This window comes from Onychostoma macrolepis, chromosome 24, assembly GCF_012432095.1.
Source record: "Onychostoma macrolepis isolate SWU-2019 chromosome 24, ASM1243209v1, whole genome shotgun sequence".
Taxonomy (NCBI): Eukaryota; Metazoa; Chordata; class Actinopteri; order Cypriniformes; family Cyprinidae; genus Onychostoma; species Onychostoma macrolepis.
This window is the reverse complement of record NC_081178.1, coordinates 7,588,187-7,612,522: the sequence shown is the minus strand read 5'-3', so window position 1 is coordinate 7,612,522 and position 24,336 is coordinate 7,588,187. Positions and strand designations below refer to the sequence as shown.

General features: G+C 37.3%; 1 protein-coding gene across 4 annotated transcripts in view; it reads left to right on the top strand.

Moving 5' to 3' along the window:
• The window catches only part of ntng1a (netrin g1a), a 97,615-nt gene that overhangs the window by 61,032 nt on the left and 12,247 nt on the right, over nt 1-24,336 (top strand). For all 4 annotated transcript variants that reach the window (XM_058766031.1, XM_058766032.1, XM_058766033.1 and 1 more), the window contains exons 4-5: nt 13,873-14,045; nt 23,368-23,394. In XM_058766031.1, coding sequence (XP_058622014.1) covers nt 13,873-14,045; nt 23,368-23,394 — 200 coding nt within the window. The remainder of the gene's footprint in view (nt 1-13,872; nt 14,046-23,367; nt 23,395-24,336) is intronic.

The window sequence follows — 24,336 nt, the reverse complement described above, 5'->3', positions numbered from 1 at the left end:
TTTGAAAGTCCATCAAAAAGAAACCAAGCTCATGAGACTGAGTGTTGTCCTCATTAAATTTGTAAAATAAATAAATAAATAAATAAATCTACATCACCATTTCGTGGTTGCTTTCCAGATTTGTCAGACCTGAGCAACCAGCAGTCTAGTAAACATGCTGATAATTATTTCACCTGTTTGACATTAAGTAAGAAGAACGGCTGAACCACTCTGACTTATCAATAATGTAGCAGCCATCCAGTGACTGGGAAATGCATTCGCTTCTCCGTGAAGAGAATGTTGTGTCTTTTGGGACTCTGCTGACTGACTGAGAACTGTGTTAATGATAACATGCTGAACGTCTGGATGGCTCTAGACACCCTTACTGATTACCAGCGTCTGCCTGATCCAGCACATTCAGTCAGAGGAGAGACAGACCATAGCCTAGAGGGTGTTAGCAAACCGGTCTGCCTATATTGTAAACTCTTTGACCCTTCTTAAACAATATCCTCTGTTTAGACTGAAGACAGACATTTATTTTAAAGGGGCCAAATCCTAGCAGGTGTTTTTTTCCCCCTCCTAATACTCCAGTTCGCCTAGATGCTTAGTGGAAAAGCAACATTAAACATTATAATAATATAATATTGATATGTTGTTAAACACATTCTCTATAAAAATTAGGTGTAACAGATGCATTGCAGTCGTAGTGCAGCTACTCATTTCACACGCGATTAAAATTATATCTCAAAATCAAAAGGGTGACTTTTTTTTTTCAGTTGCTTTAAAAATAAAAAAACTGTTGCTAATGTTTCATTTAAAAAGGGGTTTAAAAGAGAAGTGTTGACAACATCAAATATTAAGATTAATAAAAAAAGCAGACATGTGAAAGGTGCTGTATTTTTTTTTTAACGTTCCCCAGCAATTTGCAGATCAGAGGGCCAGTGTGTTTACAAGCACAAATGCAGCACATATCGACTTTGAAATCAGTCATTTCATGTGCACATTAAATGCAGCTGATGTGACCAGTGATTCATGTGTATTTTGTGAAAGTGCCTTGGGAATTAGTGTGATTATTTCTTGAGCATCAGTGTGTGTGTGTGTGTGTGTGTGTGTGTGTGTGAGTCTGAATCACTGTTTAGATGCACATTTCTCTCACACTGACACAAAGACTCCTTCCTCCCAAGCAGAGCTTATTTGCATTCCACTCACTATACCGTCTCTGTCTGTGTCTCTCTCTTTATCTCTCTCTGACCTGATCACTCACAGATGGTACAGCCCTTATACTGTTCCTCCTCCTTTACTGAGCGCTCAGCAAAGGAACATGTGTGCAATCACAACACAAATTGATTAATTATGTTTTAGTGAAGAAAACCTCAGTGAATTCAGTGTATACAAACTTAGTGTGAAAAATCAACACATGCAGACAGACGTCCCTTGCCACAGACATGTGTGAATTCACATGCATGCAAACGCATACATGCACGTACATGTATACACAGCTTTGCACCATAAGCAGGGCTGATACTGAGGTGATGGGAGGATTTTTACAGCGCAAAGCCACAGTGTTACCCTGGAAAGGCTGATCCCATTTAGAGGTTCCAACAAAATCCCTATCCCATTCAAAGCCATTGACTGGAATAAAGCTATTAGCCTCCCTTCAGATTAGCACTGTAGCGCAAGAATTATTATGTTAATGTGTCAAAATCAGGGTTAAGTTTATGTCATTCTTTCTGAAGAGGAAAGTTTGGGCCATCATTATTCACTATCTTGCTCTGTACAAAGTCCATCTTAAATGTTAAGGCGCTTGATTATATCTGGCCTCATTCATGAAACATGAAGAGAATGAATTTTCAAAATGATAGTTGATGCAAAAAAACTATTTGTCTGCAAGCCTAACAATTTCATTAAATAAGTTTTGTTTTAGTTTTTGTTTTGCATTTATGCAATATACTGGAGCCAACTCTGAGAAGAGAATTGAGACGTTCCCACAGCATGTAACAGTGTTATTTTAGCATCAATTAGATACTATTGCAGTTTTTTTTTATATTTTAAATTAGATTTTATTTTTATATTTTCTGGTTTCATTTTTTTAATTTAGTTAATATTTTAGTAATTTTGTATATTTTTGTTATCTTTATTTTTTATTTTTTTATTGTTTTTGTTGTTTTAAATTATGTGTACATATACTTTTTTTAAAATATATTTATTTATATTATAGTTATTTTAAAGTCCCCCTGTAGTCAAAAATTGTATCCCTTAAAAGTCATCTTTGATCGTCAAAATGACATTGAAATGTTTTTTCTTCTGAAAATAACTTTCTCATGCCTTAAAATAGCTTGAATGCAATTCTACACCCTTGCCTCATTTACTATATGCAGATCTATGAATATGCAAATTTGCCCCACCTCCACTCAGTCACACCAGCCAGGGCCTCCTGATCCACGTGTAGCCTAATGACTGATAAAACAGTTTTTTCTAGCAGACAGCTAGAGTGGATACTGTAACATTTGTTAAAGTTACTTACTTGACGATGTTTTGTCCTCAAAATGCCAAGTTTGTGATTCCAATTCGCGCCCATGAGCATACGCGTGTGAAGTGCAGACATCGATGCGGGAGAGGTGGGTCTGACTCCGGGCTACTTTTACACTGTTGCCGTGGGTTATATAGTTAGCGGTTCTAAATTCACGTTAAACCACTGTTTCATGGGGTTTTTGCTCTATTTTCTTTTTGGTTTTGTGCTGGTAATCCTATTGGTATATTTTGCATGCGATCTCCATAATTTATACTGGATTAATTTGCTGCCTTCTCACTATAATCTGTCCCTTGACGTGATTGGTTATTGAATTTTGTGACGTAGCAAAAAAGGGCTGTTTCAAACCGCGTTTTTGAGACAGCCTATGGGAAATACAGTTTTAAGGAGAAAATACTCAGCAATGGTGTTGATTAATGGCTTGGTACTTGGTTTGTCTAAAAGCAAATTAAAAACACCACAGACAAATAAACAGCATAACAAACTTGATTTTCACTACAGGGGGACTTTAATACATCAAGATAAACTAAATGAAATAAGTTTATAAACTGAATAAATAAGTTTGCATTTTTTTATTTTTTTTTTATTTTAGTCAAAATGTATTAATTAATTAATTAGTTTATTTATTTATTATTGTTGTTTAGGGCTGTAAGATTCCGAAATTTTTGGAATCGAGTCCGATTCCGATTCCGATTCCTGGTTCTAGAATCAATGGGAGTCGATTCCGAGAATCGATTCCTCTGTTGTTTTCGATTCTTTTTCGATTCTTGTTTATTTATATCGAAGGAACCTAATCTCGCCATGACTGCGGGATATAAAGGTCGTAGAAAGCATCCTTTTCATAATATGAAGCTTTATTTGTAAAAAAATTACAATAAATTTCTATAGCTATGATTGATTTTTAAATAGTAATTTTGTCTGCTTTGCCCGTGAAATTAGTCATAGCTCACTGCTCAGCAGGGACATGCATATCGCATGAATTGAAAAAGACATGAAGTGTCTAAAATAAATGTGCACAGTTCAGCTGAATGATGAAGTTTACTTTGACTGTATGCTTTGGATAAAATTAACAAACTGTACATTGAAACAAAATAACCAGAACATTAACAATAACACTGATAAGAGCTCGTGGTTTATCTGTCAATCAGATGCGCTCTTGGCCACTGATCTATGCTCGTGACGTTTTCTTTTAGAATTATCATTGGCTGATAGAAATAAAAAAATAGTATTTTAGATGGAAATAAGATCCTCAGTCACGTCATGATCTATTCTGTCGTGCAGCACTCAAAATTGTGGACAACATAAGCCAGCTCCACCGTAAAATAACCCCTGAATCATTTTTTTTTTTTTTTTTAACTGGTTCATTAAAACTATCCGAAAGAAACTTTTCGTGGAAACGAATCAGACTTCTAATCACTTTTAGCGAGCATGAGGCGAAGGGTAATACATAAAAATGAAATAGATCTTTTATATATAAAAACAACTCACAACTGTAATTAAGGCTTTTATCGAGCATGAGGGAGGCAAATGGTGCTTCTCAAACGGAAGGCTGCATCCTCAAATTCAGATGATCTCAGTACCGACTCGTTTTCTTTCAGTTTATTTTCGTGAATTTAAATGTGTGCAGCCTTCGTAGGATGCAGCCTTCCATTTGAGAGGCACCCATAGATAAGCTTTGTTGAACTGAAAAAAGCTCTGAATGAGGAGTCGATTCCTCTTGATGGAATCGATTCCAACCTTTGGAATCGACTCTCGATTCCCAACGCCTCGGGAATCGAGGAATCGATTCTTTTTGAAATCGATTCCCAGCTCTATTGTTGTTGTTATAGTTTTAGGTAACTCACATACCTGTATTTCACACAATTTCACATACCTGTATTTCATGGGAGAGGATTATGCTTTAACTATCAAAGTGTTTGAGTTTTTTGAAAAGGTCCATTTTATGCGCACACTCAAAAAAATATTTTAACTTATTTTAAAAAAAGGAATACTTTAACTTTAAAACTCAAAAAACATATTCTTAGACATCATAACTGAACATTAAACACTAACTAGCCTAATATTTATCTTTACTGAAAATACATAAAATTACACTTGATTTCAACATTTACTTTCCTAATGCAGTCCCATGCAAAGCATGCTGGGAACTACAAATCCACTGCCCAGTTAGTTGTGAAATTACATACAACATCATAAAATATAACTGAGACAAAATGTTCAAGATTGTGTTGCTTCAACTCATTTTAACAAAGTCATTTGAACAAACAACAAAAATGATTTTTTTGGAGTGCATATTTCTTTGTATTTACTCATAGGAAAGTTTAATGAATAAGGCAATATTGTGTTCACAAAAACTGTAAGAGCAGTGTTTTGAAATAATTTCCACCTTTTTCTTTTTTCTTTTAGTTGACAGCATCTGCATTCATAGGCATGAACTATTTAATTACTAAGAGGGGGAGGTCTGGTCACTCATAATATGACTGTTGACGGATATCTATGAGTAATCCCCTTACTGACCTCACCTTCACTCAACATCTCTGGCTCTGATAACCCCACACCCCCCTCACACATACACATAACATTCGAGTTTGTCACCCTGCTTTAGATTAGAGTGATGTTTTTTTTTCAATCAGCTATGCGTGGGAAGCTTTTATATTCGTTCTGAACATCTATTCTGTCTAAAGGCGCTTTAGCTTAGAATTTATTAGATGTTTACATCCAATATTTCTCGCCTCACTCTGGACTGATGCCTGTGTGGACAGATGAAGACGCAAAGCGCTGTAGGATTCTGATCGTGGACTGCCCTCTGACCCTGGGCACATCTGTGCGGTTCAGGCCGCCTCTGATGATGGATTAAGAGTCTTTAATCAGAGCGTCTGGGGAGAACTCGGCAATCTGAGCCAGGCCAATTCACCAGCCCCATACAGCCATGTATCATTACAACACAGATATCCTCCGACCTCCCCTCACCCGCCTCCCTCAGACCCGACACATTAAGATTTAAATACATCCCTCATCCGCCACGCTACACATTCAGCAATCGAAGAAGGTCACGAACCCTTGTTTTTCCAGAATGATAATACCGAAACACAAGCTGTTTGCTGCAGTGGTGTGAAAGGGATGGGAAACAAGACAACAGATTGGCTGTGTAAAGCCAGATTCGTGAGTTTTGCTTAAAACAAATTCCCGCAGCGATACTCCATCAGAGAGAGCCATGTCGTCTGTATGGTCATGGCTGGCGTGTGTTGAGCTTGGCTGTCAGGCTTATAAGGGCTTTTCTGGTGCTTGCACTTTGAGATGCTTTGTAAACTGTAGTGGGGATCTGCAGATGAATAGGCATTTATTTCTCTTTGTCTTTGCATTTTTCAATGGTTTCAATGACTCTTTTCCCAAGAAATTAAGTACATTTTTAAGAAACACCAATTATTGTCAGACTTGTAGAGTGGTTTTAACCATCATACAATACAAAATTACTTTGAAAATGATCTCAATTTAATTCCTGAATTTTAATTAAGGTTACAAATTTGAATGTAGTGAAGATACCTAGATTGCATTGTGATAAGATATAAGACATATCTTATTACAAAAATCTGTATTTATTTATATATTTAAGATATATTTTAACATATTTAATCAATTAACTTTTGTGGACCAGGGTGGAGGAACACTTCATTTCCTGAAATGCATTACCTGTGTTCTATTTCTTCGAATTGCAATTCAATAAATTCCACTTCCAGTGCTGTATAATACCTTCATCATTATCAGTTTTATTTAAAAGTATTTTGATTAGGTATGCTGCTTTTACAGATACTACATTTTAGCTTCTCAATCTTATTTGAAAGAGCTATAATGAAAAACACTGTGGTACTGGTAAAGGTTTGCGCAAGGAGAAATGAAGGAATATTTTGGCTTCATTTTAGCAGAATCTCCTTGACATTTATCTCACAACCCTCCCCAGAGTCTGCCTTTATTATCACCAATACAATACACAAGTTTCATACAGATACAGCAGCCTGTTTATTTATCATTTGTATTAAACTAATTTCTTTTGATCAAGCACCTTTATACTTTTATACGTCTTTTTTATTTGTCATATGTCATGTATGTTTTACATGAGCTATACTAGAACAAAATAAACCTGTCTGTCGAGTAGAAATTTTGAAATTCCCATATTCTTTTTGGGTTGAATTTAATGCAGCATTAGCCCAGAATAGATTTGGCCTCTCCAGTTTTTCTAGCTTTTCTTTATCTTGTGATTAGTTCACTGACCCCTGAATAATACGACTGTCTTGGGGCTTACATTAACAATCTGTAATAGCTTGTGACTGCTGCACAAAACAAAAGTGGGACAACTAAATGCTCTTTAAATTGTTAAATGAATTGTAGATACAGTGTTGTAATTTCAGTGGCAATGTTTGGCTTTAGGGTCAATCGGATTTATTCCAATTTAGCTCCTCACTGCATCCTGCTAACATTGTTGTTTAGCAAATGTGAAACTCTGATAATTGTGAGCCTAGCCTTAGACAACATCCACAGTCCTCTTTTTAGAGTAAAGAATATCCATTAAATATCCACCAAGGCCATTTGAATTGTCATGCTTGTAGCTCATTAGCGGTTCAGTGAGAGGGTTAATGTGGTGCAAGTTGTTACCAACTGTTTTTAGTAAGTATTGTTACATCTAGTTGAACTCAGAGGAGTCTGTTGGTTTCTCAGATGGTCATCTTCTGCTCCCCAAAGCATTAAGCTGTCCCTGAATGTAACTTCTCTGGCTGTCAAGTCCATGCAGTTTAGCAAAAAGCAATAGTTGCACAGATCTGTCTCAGAGAGATTGCACTCACTTCTCACTTCCTGTGCTGTTCTGCGGAGCAATTGTCTGTGTTTGTCAGGAGGCAATTAGAGTCAGCACACAAGATGCCCTGTTTCATTTATCTTAGATTCAGAGTGAGGTACAGTACTCAGGCCTCACCTTGTCAGCCTATGACATGCTACTGCTCACAGCCAATCACAAAGAGTCAGAACTGGCTGAAGTAATCACTTTACAGTGGTTAGAGAAGTAAACACTTTACAGAGAAGGGGAAATTTGTCTTTACCTTGATGGGGTGGAAAGGCAGATGCAGTGGGATTAGTGATACATGCTGTGGAGAGACATTTAAAAAATACAAAGCAAGTGAAGGGAAGTAAAGTATACAGAAAATGGTGATACGAAAGTAAACCAAAATCTGGAAGATACCTTAAAGGAACAGTCATCATTTACTCTCCCTTATGTGATTGCAAACCTGTACGATCTTCTTTCTTCTGTGGAACACAAATAAGGGTATTTTTAAGGACATTTGATTGTTTGAACTTTTTGAAAATGATTTTGGACTGTTTTTGCTAATTGACTTTTATTGTATGGACAAAAAGAAGACTTTTTCTCCCTGTTGTGATCCACAGAAGAAAACCTGCAGGTTTTGGAATGACATGAGGTTGAGTAAATGATGAAAAAATTTTCTCACCTCAGGAATTCACTTCTTTCATTTTGGTTGATGTCTACATCCAGTTTGAAGCTTTTTTTTTTCCAGAGATGCGCAGGCAGCAGATGGCCAAGTAGATCAGGACTGAAAGAAACAAAGGTATCTAAGAACCTGGCATCCTAAAAAGTGGAATCAGAGCAGGGTTCTTTTAAATATTTGGGGAAACTCTTTTGAACCAACTTTCTATCTAAAATAAGGGAAAGCCTACAGCATTGAATGAACTACAAGAAGAGAAACAGTCAGGCAAACCCCAAAACCTCAAACCCATCATCAAAATTCAGACAACATCTTCAACAAAATGACTGATGGATAGTAAAATGTAAAGATAAAGGACAGAATTGGAACACTGTGCTGGCCAGGATATGTTAGGTTGAACATTTTTAAGTAACTGGATGTTTGAAAGGAGCACTACCCAGAACTGCAGTCTTCCCATCTGCTTCAAAAGCTCAGCCATTGTTCTTCGAAAAGCCCAAGATACCACACCTGAATGGCTACAGACCTGAGTTCTGCATTTGGGAACTTGAGCCCATTTCAAAACTATAGCACCTTGCCTGTGCTCCAAGTCCTTTGCAATAGACACAGCAAATGTCTATATTTTGGTTTAAGTTTTTATTTAATCTTATGTTGCTCCAAACCCATTTGATTTTCTTTCTCCTGTGGAATAAAAAAGGTCATTTTAAAAAATGTTCAATTAGTGCATACGGCTTGTGCACTATATTCCAAGTCTTCTGAAGCAATGCAGTACCCCATTACTCAGTATTCAATTTGTTGTTGCATTGTTTAGTATAAGTCTGTTTGCCTCCTCATCTTTACTATTTGCACAATGGTTTTTATACGCTGACATGAGCAAACAATTATTTTGTGAGTTTTGACCTTGTTCTCTGTGTTACAATAACACCTGTACATTTAATTAAACATAATTACTTCACTTACTTAGCTTGCTCACAGGCCATTCTGTCTTCGCTCAGCCTGTTGTGGTTGGATCAGCATGCTTAGCCGTGCATGTGTAAGCTTCATTTGGAGATAATTACTAATAATTATCCCCTGATAAGTCAGTACGGCACAAGGCGGCTTGAGAACCGGGACTGTTTTGCTGTCGGTTTCCAAACTGGTGCAAGAGCAGATAAGATATGAAATGATGAAGAAGAGTTATTTTTTCAAGAAGTCATTTGAAAGGGGGACCATTTAAAGAGAGAAACTACGATGTTGTTTGTGCTCTTATTGTCAATCAGACTTCCATTATTTTGGAGGTCACATGCGCTTCAGGCTAGTATTTCAATAAAAGATAAATAAATAAATCACTATTAACAGCATGTTCTGCCTCTTGCCTTTCAAGGAGGACATTCGCATTTAAACCTTTTTGTTAGACGCAAAGCTAAATGTACAAAAACCTCCTTCATTATTCTTCTTTGTAGCATGTTAGCCATCTGTTTGACCACACAACCTAATTACTAGAATTAAACATTTATTTCTACTAGTGCTGTCAATCGATTATAAAATGTAATCGCGTTAATCACAGTCATGGACTTGATTAATCATGATTAATCACAAATTTTAAATACTATGATTTACCTGTAAATGTGTTGAAATAAAGAAATGCATGACAAACTAGTTTAAGGAAACAGAACCTTTCACACTTCCGCCAGGTATGAGACATAATCCTTATTATTCTTTTATCATTATTCTTTTGTTTTCATTCAGCCATTATCAGCCTTTAAACTGGCAATAAAACGTTTACCAAGCCACATCGCTTCAATTCCAGTATACATTTACCCAACTATTATCAAAAGTATTTTTAAATAAATACAACAAAACATTTCTTGCGACCTTACGTGAAGTATTATGACAAAATGCATTATGAAGAAGAACTGGACCTGTTCTGCAGCTGCATTAAAGCTAACATTAGCATCATGCTTCATAAGACAATTTATGAGATTAATAGTACACTTTTATTCAGAACTCACTTCAAACCACCATCGAGTGTTTGTAATAACTTCCTTTTGCGATCACATGTGGAATTTGGTCGTTTGCTGTTGTTAAAATATGTTATTTATAGCCTGTTATATCACTGCACAAATTAGCATTTCAACTTATGCACACATTCATCTCAAGAAAATCACATACAGACCATATCTATCGTAATCGTGTGTTTATTATCTTATATAGTCTATAGTGGCTGTTGTCATGTTTATTTTTGCTGTGTAAAAGCCTTAACATGTGTGCTCTGCTGAAACTCAAGTTGTTTGTGATGTTAAAATCACCTCTCCGTTCTTAAGTTGCCAGGTATACATCGGAAGTATAATACACATTAGTAAAAGGATCTATTTTTATTTTTATTTGTCTATATACACTTTGGGCGGCCGCGGTACATTAAAAAAGTAGCCCAAAAAAACGCAGCCCACTGCTCTGTAATTTTTCCCACGACTGTATTTTCAAAATAGCCCACTTGTGCCGCTGCCCTGGCAACACTGGTGCTGTACCCTCATCACACAATGATAGATGACCTTCCGCACTGCGATGACGGCAAGAAGTTGGGGTCAAACCTTATCAAACGATTAATCTGCCTTAAAAAAAATATTAACGCGTTAACATTTTTTGATTAATCGCATGCGTTAACGCGTTAAAGTTGACACCCCTAATTTCTACACAATGACTACACAATGACACATTTTTTCCAAGGAATAGTTCACAAAATAAGCATAAGAAGATTCATTCTAGCATCATGTTGTTCCAAACCTGTACGCATTTTATTCTGTAGAACACTTTTAAAATCATTGGGTGAACAATTCCTTCACACGTCTCGAGGTTTCAACGAATATACACAGTTAAGAATTAAATTTAAGGGTCATGATGGAGGGCAAGATTTTCAGTAAATAACAAATCTCAGTCTTTGACCGCATTGACTTCAGAATACTATTGAAAAGAATATCTTGGACAACACATAAAACTCCACAGAAGTGAGAAAGTCAGGTTTGGAACAACATCGCGTTGAGTAATAACAGAATTTTGGTTCAACATATTTCTTTAAAGGGATAGCCCACCAAAAACTAACTAACTAACTAACTAACTAACTAAATAAATAAGAATATCTGCAATCATTTACTCACCCTCATGTCATTCCAAACCTGTAAGATATTTTGGTATGTTGCTGATATGTTGATAAGCATATGTTTCAGGTTCCATCGACTTCCGTATTTATTTATTTTTTTTGTCCACACTATGGAATTCAATGGGACCAACATTCTTTAAAATATTTTCTTTTACGTTCCACAGAAAAAAGAAATACAGGTTTGGAATGACATGAAGGTGAGCAAATGATCTGATTTTCCTTTTTGAATATATTAGACTGTTGTGGAAACTCACAAGCGGAATGCACATACACATTCACTGTAATCCTTTATCAGAGCGAGGTAGTGTTTATGAATATGGCATAGCCTGGTTAAATTAAGACAGACAGTTTCTATGGTGGAGCCCTGGAGAGCAGCTTTGGCATTAAAGTCTAATTAAATATATTTTTTTTACTGCGCTTCTCCTTGAGGCAGCTATTGCACCTTGTCTCCCCTGGTGACCAGACTGGAACGAGAATGTTTCGTTTCTGTTAGCGATGCTACCATGCCGACGGCAAAGAGACCCGGCGGGCCCTTGCTGTGTCCCCTTCATTACATCAGCAGCACAGCTCTGCCTCGTATCAACTCTGTGATTAAAATGTTACTGGTGATAAGAGGATATGAAGGTCAAGCTACAAGGAGTGCGGCGTGGAATCTGAGACCTCCACCTGAACTGAACAAGGAGGCCTCATCAGAATGCCACACATGCCTTTTACTTCTTGCAGCTTGATGGCTTTGTTTTGTTCAGTCACTGGACCAGCCTTGTTAGTGCAGGCTGGTGAGCCATTCATTGCAATGCATAGTTCTTACTGAATAAGTACCTCATTGCCCACTTGAAATGTTGCATGTCACTGTAAAACCACTGTTTTTATGGTTTTTACTCTTGTGTAGTTTTAATATGTCTCAGAAGTCTATTACTCGCTGTTTATATGCAGTTTAATGACCCACTATAATATCAGGGACTAATTTGCATCATATGTCATTATTTGGTGGGAGATTTTATGTGTGCAAACTTGCTGACATTTCACAGAAGCAACAGATTCATGCTTGGCTGACAGGTGCCAGTTTTAAAGAGGATGTCCTAGAACCTTGAGATTTGACATGCCCTTCTGTTAAATTAAATAAAAAAACCCTATAGATAATGAGATGCAAATCAGGGTGTCTGGAGAATAATGCCCTCTCATTTATTCTGCCCGTGTATACCTGTGGGGGCTGAGCAGTCATTTGTCACTTCTAAACGTGATTCGGTGCATCACATTTATCAGCCCCTGCACGCGCATCTCTTCGGACACACCGGTTTTAATGGTTTTAATAATGCTCCTCTGTGCCCACGCAGGGCAGACCGTACACCTGCGTGAGAAAGAGAGACGGCAGACATCAAGAGCCTGGTTATGCCCATAATCTGCGAGGAGCCTCAGTCTGGAAAAAGTTAGATCAAAGACTAGCGACTGATCAGCTTTTGATTTTTTTGCAGTGTTACTTTAATCTGTTAGAATGATGCTGTGCAGCTTTAAAGGAATTCAGTTTTTTTCCTAACTTATTGGACGACATATGTGACATGATGTTTATTACTGCAAGGTATTATTTCAGCTATAATAATAATGTAAAATGTTTATAGTAATACATTTACATTAGAGGCATGTGGACTAATTACTTATATATTTATATTAATTTCCGTCATTCATTTATATGTATAAATTCTGTTTTCTATTTCCATTTTTATTCATATTTTTGTATTCCCTTACTACACAAAATTGATTCATGGGAGTCACACTTAATCACATACATAGTCATGTTGGGGAAACAAGGTGGATTATGATTATGGCTTTATATAGTTTATGATACAGATACAGATGAGGTTAAAGACAATTGTGTTATTCAGTAAATGAGTTAAATAGAAAATAATTCAGAAAATATTTGTGCAAGTGATGGTCAATTTCTTTTTAAATTAGGAGCAAGAATCACAGGTGAACTGAAAAACAGACGCACATATAAACAAGTTAAGCTACTCTATTCTAGCTGCAGAACAGTTTCACATAACTGCGTCACATTTCTTTACGTCAGTACTGCATGTGTGCCACAGAAATATCCATCTTTTGCCTTCCTGCATACAAAATCAATTTCCGTGCTTAGAGAGGAAACGGGGGGAGCAAACCTTGCATAGTGTGTATGTGAGACAAATGCTTGCTGGGGTTTGTCCTCAGTGGCCATACTAAATGTATTACCAACAGCATTTAAAACATGACTGCCTCTGAGGATTTAAAACTTTCACAAGTGCTGTAGAATTTATTGATATTAAATAGAATGCATATAGCAAAAAATATGTAAATAATAAAAGCGTGCAACATATATGCCAAATATACGGCACTTATTTTTTATATTATTTAACAGTTTTCTTTCTCTTGTTGCAAGTGTGACCTGTATGTAATTATTTCTTTTCCAGTGGGATAATTATAAATAACCTATCTTTCGAGAGGAAAGAAAAAACATAAAAATAATGATGTGGATTTTGCAGAATCCTTGACACCATGTGCAAGGTTTTGAAGTCACATTCTGGAAGCTTCAGAATATCCCCACATGCAGATGCACGTTTACTTGAAATGCAAATGATTTACAAGGTCACTCTGGTCTCTAAGTGCTGGTTGCAATTTTTTCACCCTCTCGGGTGTAATTGAACTCCACGATTGAAAATCCACAAGGGCATATGTTTTATTTCTTTTCTTTTTTTCTTTCACCGTGACAGGTGCAAGTGCAACCTTCACGCCAACAGCTGCATCTATGACAAAGAGAGACTGACTTGCGAGTGTGAGCACAACACCACGGGGCCTGACTGTGGCCGCTGTAAGAGGAATTATCAGGCCAGAGCTTGGAGCGCAGGATCCTATCTCCCCATCCCCAAGGGCACAGCAAATATCTGTGAGTACACACAGACACACACACACACACGCACACGTACACACACTTTCCCATTCCACTTACTGGAAAGAACAATACGGGCTCTGTGTTTGTGGATAACAAGGCTCACATGTCCTTTTACTCTGACCATAAACCATCTCTCTTACTGCTGTCCTACCTTTCACAATGCGCTCATGGTGTCTCCCCAGAAGCCATTACCCTACTTCCAGTTTAAAACCAGGTCCTCACAGGAACTCTGACACCAAACGCTGAACAACACAGTCACTTCTAAACTTTAAGAAGGGCCATCAAACATCCTTTTTTAAACATTTATTTCTGTTGAATTACAAACTAAATGCTTGTTATTGTGTACTGCACTGAGATAAAGTCCAAAATGTGGTGGTGGTACTATAGTAATGTTATCAATTGTGATTTGATACACATTGGGATCCATTAGAACCCAAAATATTTAAGTGAATTTCTGAATTTCTATTTGATATGTCCTTCTTTAGCTTTAATGACAGCAGCACTTGAGCTGAATAAGCTCTGCGGATTTGAAAATCTATTTAAATTTTTTTCTGAATCATAATCAAAATCATAAACTTTTCAGTTTATTTCCAGGATTGAATTAAACTTTTGGACCCCACTGTATACTATGGTACTGTATGATTTCCATATGCCATACTGTATTTATATTCACAGTACTTCAGAGAATACCATAGTATTGTCATTATGGCAGTTCCAAAGCACCTACTTTTTACTTTTCTTTTGCCATTAAAGATATAAAATAAAGAAATAAAATAAATTCTGTCACTCACCATCATGTAGTTCCGAACTTGTATGACATACTTTTTGTTCTGCGGAATGAAAGATATTTTGAATAAGGTTTCAGTTTGTTTGATTTTTTTTTTATTATTATTATTATTATTATTATTTGATAAAAGTAAAAAAAAAAAGCTAAAAAAACAAACAAACAAAAACAAGAAAGAAAGTCACACAGGTTTGAAATGGCATGTGGGTAAGTAAATGATGGCATAGCTCTGCTTTTGGGTGAGCTATTGCTTTAGGGGTTGTTTACCCTTCCAAAAGATGCAGAATACTTGTAGGACCTGTCTTTCAAAGAATGCAGTTCATGTCAAATGTTAGAACTATAACGGAAGGACAGTTAGCCTTTAGAAAACCAGTGCTGTCTGTAATTCCAGCCGGAGGACTACACCACCACTGCAATCCAATTCAAATGGCAGGAGACAAAGCCTTCAATCCAACACACAGAATGTTTGCCCAGAAGTAAACTAGCACTATTAAACACTCACCATGGGACTAAAGCAGCAGCACATACCACAGATATGACCTTAGCATGCACAGAAACTGTGTGCATGCCAAAACTTTCTTTTCAGTCCTCAGCAGGTTTGTGTGTGTGTGTGTGTGTGTGTGTGTGTGTGTGTGTGTCTCTACATTCATGTGTTTGAGTGGAGCGACGCGTGCCTCCTGGCAGCTGTTGTACCTCATGACTCTCTAGGAGCTGGTGGAGTGTTTTGAAGGACTGAGATTGACAGGACATTATTAAAAAAAAGCCAGCACAGACTCTGAACCCACTATAAAACACAGCCTCACCTTAAACCCCTTATTATAGTTCTATGTGAGGAGAGTGAGAAATCCATAACGTAATAATGCTGCAAAAGACAGGCTCTTAGATCATTCCCTTTGGATTCAAAATAATTAGATTAAACAATAATAATATTTCAGACAGAAGAAAGGCAGTTTGTCATTTTAAAACCAGTTGCACCTGATTTTACAACAGTTCTATGTGCTTGACACCATGTGGTAGGGCAATCGAGACAAATGGGGTAAATGAAAAAACTAGCTGTAAAAATATAGTATTATGTCCAGTAATCTGCTATTTTTAGTATTGTAGCATTTTGTATGCATATGCATTCATAGAACAAAGGCAATAATCCAACACATTCTAAAAATGACGCACTAAAATGTTTGAAGCATTAGGTCATACTAATTTTTGCAATTAAAATAAGTATTTTATAGGTTTGTTTATATATATATATTTTATTTATAGTGTAAGTTCATTTAAATTTTTTCAATTTGTTTGCAATCCTCATAGATTGTCACACACACACACACATACAGTATATATATATATATATATATATATATATATATATATATATATTAGTGCTGTCAATGGATTAACATTTTTTATTGCGTTAATCACAGTGATGACTGTGATTAATCATGATTAATCACAAATTTAAAATACTATGATTTACCTGTAAATGTGTTTAAATAAAGAAATGCATGACAAACTAGTTTAAGGAAACAGAACCTTTCACACTTCCGCCAGGTATGAGACATAATCCTTATTATTCTTTTATCATTATTCTTTTATTTTTATTCAGCCATTATCAGCCTTTATACTGCAATAAAACATTTACCAAGCCACATCGCTTCAATTCCAGTATACATTTACCCAACTATTATCAAAAGTATTTCTAAATAAATACTACAAAACATTTTCTTGCGACCTTACGTGAAGTATTATGACAAAATGCATTATGAAGAAGAACTGGACCTGTTCTGCAGGTGCTTTAGAGCTAATATTAGCATCATGCTTCATAAGACAATTTATGAGATTTAATAGTACACTTTTACTCAGAACTCGCTTCAAACCACCATCGAGTGTTTGTAATAACTTCCTTTTACGATCACATGTGGAATTTGGTCGTTTACTGTTATTAAAATATGCTATTTATAGCCTTTTATATCGCTGCACAAATTAGCATAGATGTACACAATTATTTCAAGAAAATCACATACAAATATCCTATCGTATTCATGTGTTTATTATCTTATATAATCTATAGTGGCTGTTGTCATGTTTATTTCTGCTGTGTAAAAGCCTTAACATGTATGCTCTGCTGAAACTCACGTTGTTTGTGATGTTACAACCACCTCTCCGTTCTTAAGTTGCCAGGGATACATTCCAAGTAACGTTAAAATACACATTAGTAAATTAATCTAATTTAATTTTTATTTGTCTATATACACTTTGGGCGGCCACGGTACATTATAAAAGTAGCCCAAAAAACCGCAATCCATGGCTCTGTAATTTTTCCCGCGACTGTATTTTCAAATTAGCCACTTGTGCCGCTGCCCTGGCAACACTGGTTCCTGTACCCTCATCACACAATGGCCATTTTTCAATATGCGTTCTTGTCTGTACATGAAATGTCATCAGTCGTCGCCCAAGTACTGTTCCAATTCAAAGTTCACATCTAGCCAAGTACAGTTCAAATCCCCGGATGTGTTCTTGCTCCGCCCCCTTTATCAAGGATGCATCCAGAGGTAACTTGTGTGAACTTGAGGCAGCCAGGTATCCCAGAATGCATTTAGCACCAATCAGCGAGCGTTAATGGCGGAGTGGAAAACCGCAAAATTTTCAAAATATTACAGTCATTGTCATTGTCAGAAATGCCGTTCTAAGAGTATTTCAGGCGAGAATGTAGTTGTTTATAACTCAAATCTGAGGTTTATTTATCAAGATAGCGCCTATTTGAAAATTTGTTTAGCTGATTTCGGAGACGTGAGCTCCACGCGATCACCGGGCACTCAGTGCTCATGTATCCGCCGAGAGCAGCCTCACCGCGGCTAGTCCTTCTGACATTTGCTGCTGGCTCTGATGTCTCTGTAGTGGTTAAACATGAGGTAAAATTCGTTTGGGGTATATCTAACAGACAATCTTTGGTCTCACGAATCTATTATTTCTTCCAGGTCATATCGTTTTGGCTGAGCACAAAGTTATGTTCCATAAATGATTTATTTATTAATCGTAATACAGCGCTTACTTTGTTAACGTGACTGAATTGTTTGCTTTTGTCTTTATTTCCTATTACATAAGTCTCTTATACTTTATACTTTTATGATGGCTATTATTGTTCATTAAATCTGACATTTAACAAAAAAGGCAGAGTTGTGCTTGTCATATTTCATTTTATTATACATAGTGAGTAATTAATAATTGAGTATATGTGCACATATTACCTAAACCACATATTAATGTTTTATATTTTTATGATGAAAACGAAAAGAGGGTTGTGTTTTATATTTTGAAGAAAACGAAAAGGCAGTGGTGTTTGATATCATTTCGTTTTATTGTAATATGTGTATGCATTGCATGAACCACATTTTTGTGGCTCTTAATATTTTAAATGAAACAGAAAAGAGGCAACGCTGTTTGATATAATATTTTGTTTCACTGTAATATGTGCGTTCCCTTAACTACATTTTTGCGGCTATTAATATGATTACATGAAAACAAAAAGAGGCAGTGGTCTTTGATATCGTATTTCATCGTGTTGTAATACAGTGTAGATAACTTAGGCGAGCTGACTGACGTTATCAAGCACGCTGCTGTTCCATTTGCAGAATTACCGGACTTGTGTCTTCCCGTCCTCGGGAGATCGCACTTCCGAGTCGAACTTGCGAAGTCCGAACTACCGAGGACGCAAGTCCGAACTTTGTGTACTTGGTATTGAGAAACCGCTAATGATAGATAACCTTCTGCGCTGCGATGATGGGAAGAAGTTGGGGTCAAACCTTATCAAATTATTAATTTGTGTAAAAAAAATATTAACGCGTTAAAATTTTTTGATTAATCACATGCGTTAATGTTGACACCCTTATATATATATATATATATATATATATATATATATATATATATATAATTTATAGTATTTAGTAGTACTGCTTCATTACCGTTTTTATCTGTGTAGGGCAGAGTAAATCCTGTTAGTCTGAGTGGGTCAGACAAACTAGGAAAAGAGCTTGAGATTGAGGAAAGAGCGTTGGATATCACTCTTCGTCAAAGCGCACTCACACTTCTGGAAAGGGGCTAGATTCTCGCTTCACATCGGAACGGCGAGTCGGAGAGCGATCAGTTCAAGAATTAGCCATGACAGACCATTTCTGCTCTCGAGGAGAGGGGAAGTGATGAGAGCGCCCCCATTTTCTCCCTCCTGGAAAAGGTGGCAATGGGACTCACACGCAATGTTCTGGCCTGTGCTGATCTGAATCTAAAATGCCTTCTTAAACTTGACTAATGTTTGTGTGTTTTATAGCTTGTCAGATTGATATAGGGTTTCATGACGTGAGTCAAAATAAGGTCTGATCTGCACCGTGCCTGCTGTTTCCCAAACACAGCGACCGCAGGGTGATCAGCAACTCCCCGTTTACGTTTAAAAATGCGCCGAGAGGATTAGCAAGCGATGCTAATTGTTTTCCATGCCTCTGCTGAGTAATACTCTGTGGTTTAAGACAGCACTTCTATACAGAGAACTGACTAATTCCTCTTGTCCTGGCAGGATTAAACTGTGCAAATGAAACTTCAAATCAGCCCGGTCTGGCCTTGTAAATTACTCGCGATCAAAGCACTTAAAGAGAGAGTTGTGTCCCGACACGGTTTCAGTAAAGGTTTTTATCGCTCCTCATTGACCTCAGCTTCAGTCCGTGAGGATAAAAGCTGAACATGATATAAGCTTTTATGCGACTTATTGATTTTACAGCTTTTTAACATTTAATTATTTGGATACAAAATTCCACTCGGCATACAACAGGAGCCATGAAAATCATGCTTGAGCGAGATCCACCAGGGGAGGAGATTCATAATACCTCATTTACTTCCGTTCAGCCTAGCTAGCAAAGACAGCCCAACACATCTGGAGATGACAGTCGCAATGAGAGTAAATTATTATCAACGGTGCCGTAGTGTACGACTGATGGCTGGTTTTGTTTTTTAATTAGTGTACATAAGTATAGGGCTGCCAGATGTCAGTGTGTTCGCCTGCCGTTGTTCGGCGTCCTTGAATCAAACGGTTCGTTCCTGGGCTGAAACTATAACAGCTGTATCCTTCCTCCCCCACCTGCCATCCTCAGGCATGCAAACTTTCTTATAGAAAGAACATACACTCGGAGAGGAAGACGATTCCAGCCTCAGAACGCGTTCTGTTCCGTAGAAGGTGTTTGCCTTTCTTGTTGTGTAACATGAACGATCTTGAAGTGTAATTAAGCGTGTCCTCAATCCTCGTTCTACTGCCGTACGGATGCTCTAATTAGTGCTATCTGAAGGGCCAGGTGGCCATCTTGTCTTCTCCCAGAAGAGGAGAGTTATTTTGTACCGTTTGTGTTATCTAATTATTCATTTTAACATCTCCACCCTGGCTGCATATCCTCCACAACCCTCACGGTTTCCATTTCCATCTTGACTCTCGTAGTGTCAGCTCCGAAAGCATATTACGCTCACTCTCTCTTTCTATCTTTTTTCTCTTTCTTTGTTTTGTGTTATGTTCTCCTTATTCCCCCATGAGACCTGGTTTGTTTACTCTGCCTTTTCCACATCTTTCTCTGTGCTGCCGCAACGGTAATCTCTCTTTCAAATATTTGTTTCTTCCATCACAGAATTTTCTGCCGTGCGTCGCATTCCCAGAATCTTAACTGTGACTGTGACTCATCGCAGTCACTTTTTCATACTTGCCATCTCCCGTACAAATCTATTCACTCTGCCCTGTAAGACGTTCAGATGGAGGCACCGTTACTGTAGCGGAGGTTGGGCGACAAGTTCCACCAGTGTGGATTGTCACATTTCCTTCCGTTTTGAGGCACACAGTTGCTTGTGCATGTCACGGCTCACGTCCGGGTAGAAAACGGATGATGGATAGCCAGGAGATGTAAGCAGCCAGGGAAAGTAATTACAAACTTTGCCTAGGGTAGAAATTTTGTAGATAAGCGTTACCTGAATGTCCAGGTGGACGGAAAAACCAAACAGATGAGACTCTGTGAAGGTCAGGATGTTGTTCTACCAGAACAACAATAATGAGGCCACCAGCAATTCAACTAGCTTCGTTTCCAACATGAAACATGAAATAAAGCATCACAGAGGGTTTTGTCCTTTCGCTGGCGATGGAAGTGGGTGGTTAAGGAACAGATTGGCTTTCAAATGGGAAAAAAGGAAAGTCGTCACAATTTTCGTGCCGTCCAGCGGGAATCCCTCAAGCTGGATGACTTGGCAGGCGAGTGAGTATGTTATGTAGGGCAGGACAGATCTGGTATCTTGCCCAGGTTGGGTTAATTATGTCCCGTCAACCTCTGGGAGGAAGCCTGAAAAATTAACTGTCAGTATAACATGTGTTTAGGTGTGTGTGGGTGGATTTTTCTCCCAAGAGACTGTCTATTCTTTATCATTCTGTGCAGGTTCATACAACATTGTAGGAGTATTTTGACAGCATAATTGCTTGATTGTAAGAAAAGGGTCTTAATAATTTATGGAAAGGTGGATTTGCACAAAATCAAGGAAGTATTTGTTAAATAGAAGGAACATAGACTAAGCATATACAGGCATATTTATAATATATATACACTCAAGAAAAAAATTTGTGATAGTTGTGACTTTGAGGTATTACAGCACATTACTGGTGGGACATCTTTCTACCTTATTTACGACCCCCCACCCCTTTAAGGGGTAGATATGGTACAAAATTGTCTTTTTCACACTTCCACAGTGACAAGCCCCAGAAGATACAACTTTTTCACATTCTGTCAGATAATATTTCAGGTGTGTTAAACAGCTAATAAAATAAAAATGTCAAACTAACATGCAAAATAAGGAATGGGTAAAATGGAAAAATCTTCCAGGATGTGTATTCATTTAGCGCACACACTCCTGCCGATCAATGGTTGATCCCGGAGACTCGAGTAACCCCAGAGTACAGAAGTTCAGATGGTAAAAATCAATGGAGTATGCAATAAACATAAGCAGCCTAATGTGTTTCTGCATTAGGCTTCACAATTCGATTCATGCTCCCCAACATAATGGAGAGTTCGAGCAGGTGAGGGGGGTTGAAAACCGCTGTGATCGAAAGGTAATCTAATGATATGACACATGATATTTTGCGTCCGTCTCAGGCGGACGACTGTCCAACTCAAAAGAGGAGAGATGAATAAATAAATAAATTACAAAAGAGGTTGAATTGCACTTACATGAATCGTGAGGATGAATGCGCACCATGACTAAAAGCCTAACTATATTTAAAGCAAAGAGAGCGGACAGTTTGCTATGAGAGGTGCTGTGTTACACTGTTGATGCTGTTTAGAGTATATCCAGACGTCTGTATGTGTTTCTGTGGTGTCAGATGCAGCATCAACATGAGCCATAATTTTTCCGTCATGACTTACAAGTAAAAAAAAAAAAAAAAAAAATCATAGACTCGCATTGAAAGAGGGAGCCAAGTGTCATCTAAGTAAATAATTAAATAAATCTCCCAGGAAAAAAAAAAAACTGCCAGAACACCCTTGCAACCACTTTTTTCCCCAGAAAAAAAGAGAGAGAGAATGTATTGCTATTGCATTGTTGACATAATTTGGCATATATAGACATTGTAAAATACAGTAAAGCAGGGAGTTTCAAACTGTGGAATGGGCACCCCCTGGAGTACACAAGGGAGTGCTATGGGGGTCAGAAAAAACTGTGATAATGGAACTAAAACTCCCATGTGCTATAGTTTGCATATAATATTTGAGTCAGAGAAGTGTGTAAGATTTCTCACTTAAATGAAAATCGAGCAGGATTTCTTCAAGGAAAGTCTCTCATTTGTATTGGCAGATCTAAATACCATGGCATGATGTTAGAGTTTATATTTCCCTGTGCAGGTTGTCCTCTCCACTTTCTTCCCTCTTGCTATTTTTCTGACTCAGTCTTCACACGTGTTCATTGGAGGTGCCTACAGTCTTTATTTTCCTAGTCATTTTTCAGCCCTCCTTCCAAAGGTCATAAATTTGGCTTTTAACTGTACCTCTGAAGCAGAGATCAGGGAGGGAGATTAGATGGCACACACTAGATCGATGGCACATGGCAGGGGCGTGAGTTCAGTTCTCTTTCTGCTACCAGAGCATTGTCTCCAAGAGTTCTCCATCGTGTAGGAAATCCTCCATTCACTGTTTTCCAAATGGTCCTCTTGATTGAGAAACATGGCACCTCCCCCTTTTATTTATTTATTTTTGATTTATTAAGAAAGCTGATAAAACACTACAAGTTCTTTCTTCTGAATTTGCTCTTTAAAAAAAAAAAAAAAAAGGAGAAGACGTTCTCTGCTGTTAGATGTTTTTATTAATATTTGTATTAACATTTATTTGTATATAAATAATATTTTAATAGACATAATTATTAGTATTTTGATTGTTATTATTGCATTTTATTACATTTTAAAATTGCTATTTGTTATATTGCTAGTGTTATTTACTGTTGCTAATATAATCTTTTCTCTCATCTCTCTTTCAGGTCTGCCAAATAGTGTTGGTCCAGTTAGTAAGTAAACAAACTCATAGATCTATATCAACAGGAAGTGCGAGATGAACAGCTTTGCTTCTCACTTCACCTCAGGTCCACTTCTGGTTAAACATTTATTTCTGATTTTCATTAGATATATCGGATATAAACTGCGCAACCTAATCTGTTTGGTTTGGAAGTTAGTTAGAACAGGGTTTAGTTAAACTATTTCTATAAAACAGGAGTTTTCTATAGTGACTAATTCACATGCTGACTTTGCATGCATTACATGTATTATAAATGCTACAGGGGCTGTAAAGCAGTTCAGGATCTCGTCCGAAGTAGAAAGAGGGGAAGATCATTTTAATATGAGAAATGCAGGTCTATGTGGTATTATCTGGTCCTGCCAGGGGCCTCATATGCCAGCAGACAGATAGAGTTACAGGCGCAGGGAGGTTGAATGTGAAAACTGGAGCCACAGAGATATTGAACAAGTCAGAATGCATGTAGCGCCCTGAATATTTCCACACGCTTCACTTCTCCTGGGTCCAGGACAAATATACGCATTTCCTCTTTGGATAGATTGGTATAATATATCACAGGTGTATGGAATAACATTACACAAATCAAATATTCAATAATGAATATTGGAATTATTACAAGAGTGAATGGAGTCTGATTTGTACATAAATTACAGACCATCTAAAACTGGTGAACACAGAAAAAAAATCTTGCACTAAAAGTTGCACTTTTAATCAGAAATGTATGTCAAACCAAGTGGACACCCCCTTCTCCTCTCCTCAAGTGTGTTTTGTATTTGGCCGTATAGCATGGCCTGTGCTGTGCCATTTCTGCATGGGCTCACTCCATTATTTCTTATTCAAACGTCATGCTACTGTACCATGAACATTCACTCACTGTCCTCATGGTGAATTTACACACCTCCATCCAGAAAGACACAAAGAGGTGACACTCACAATG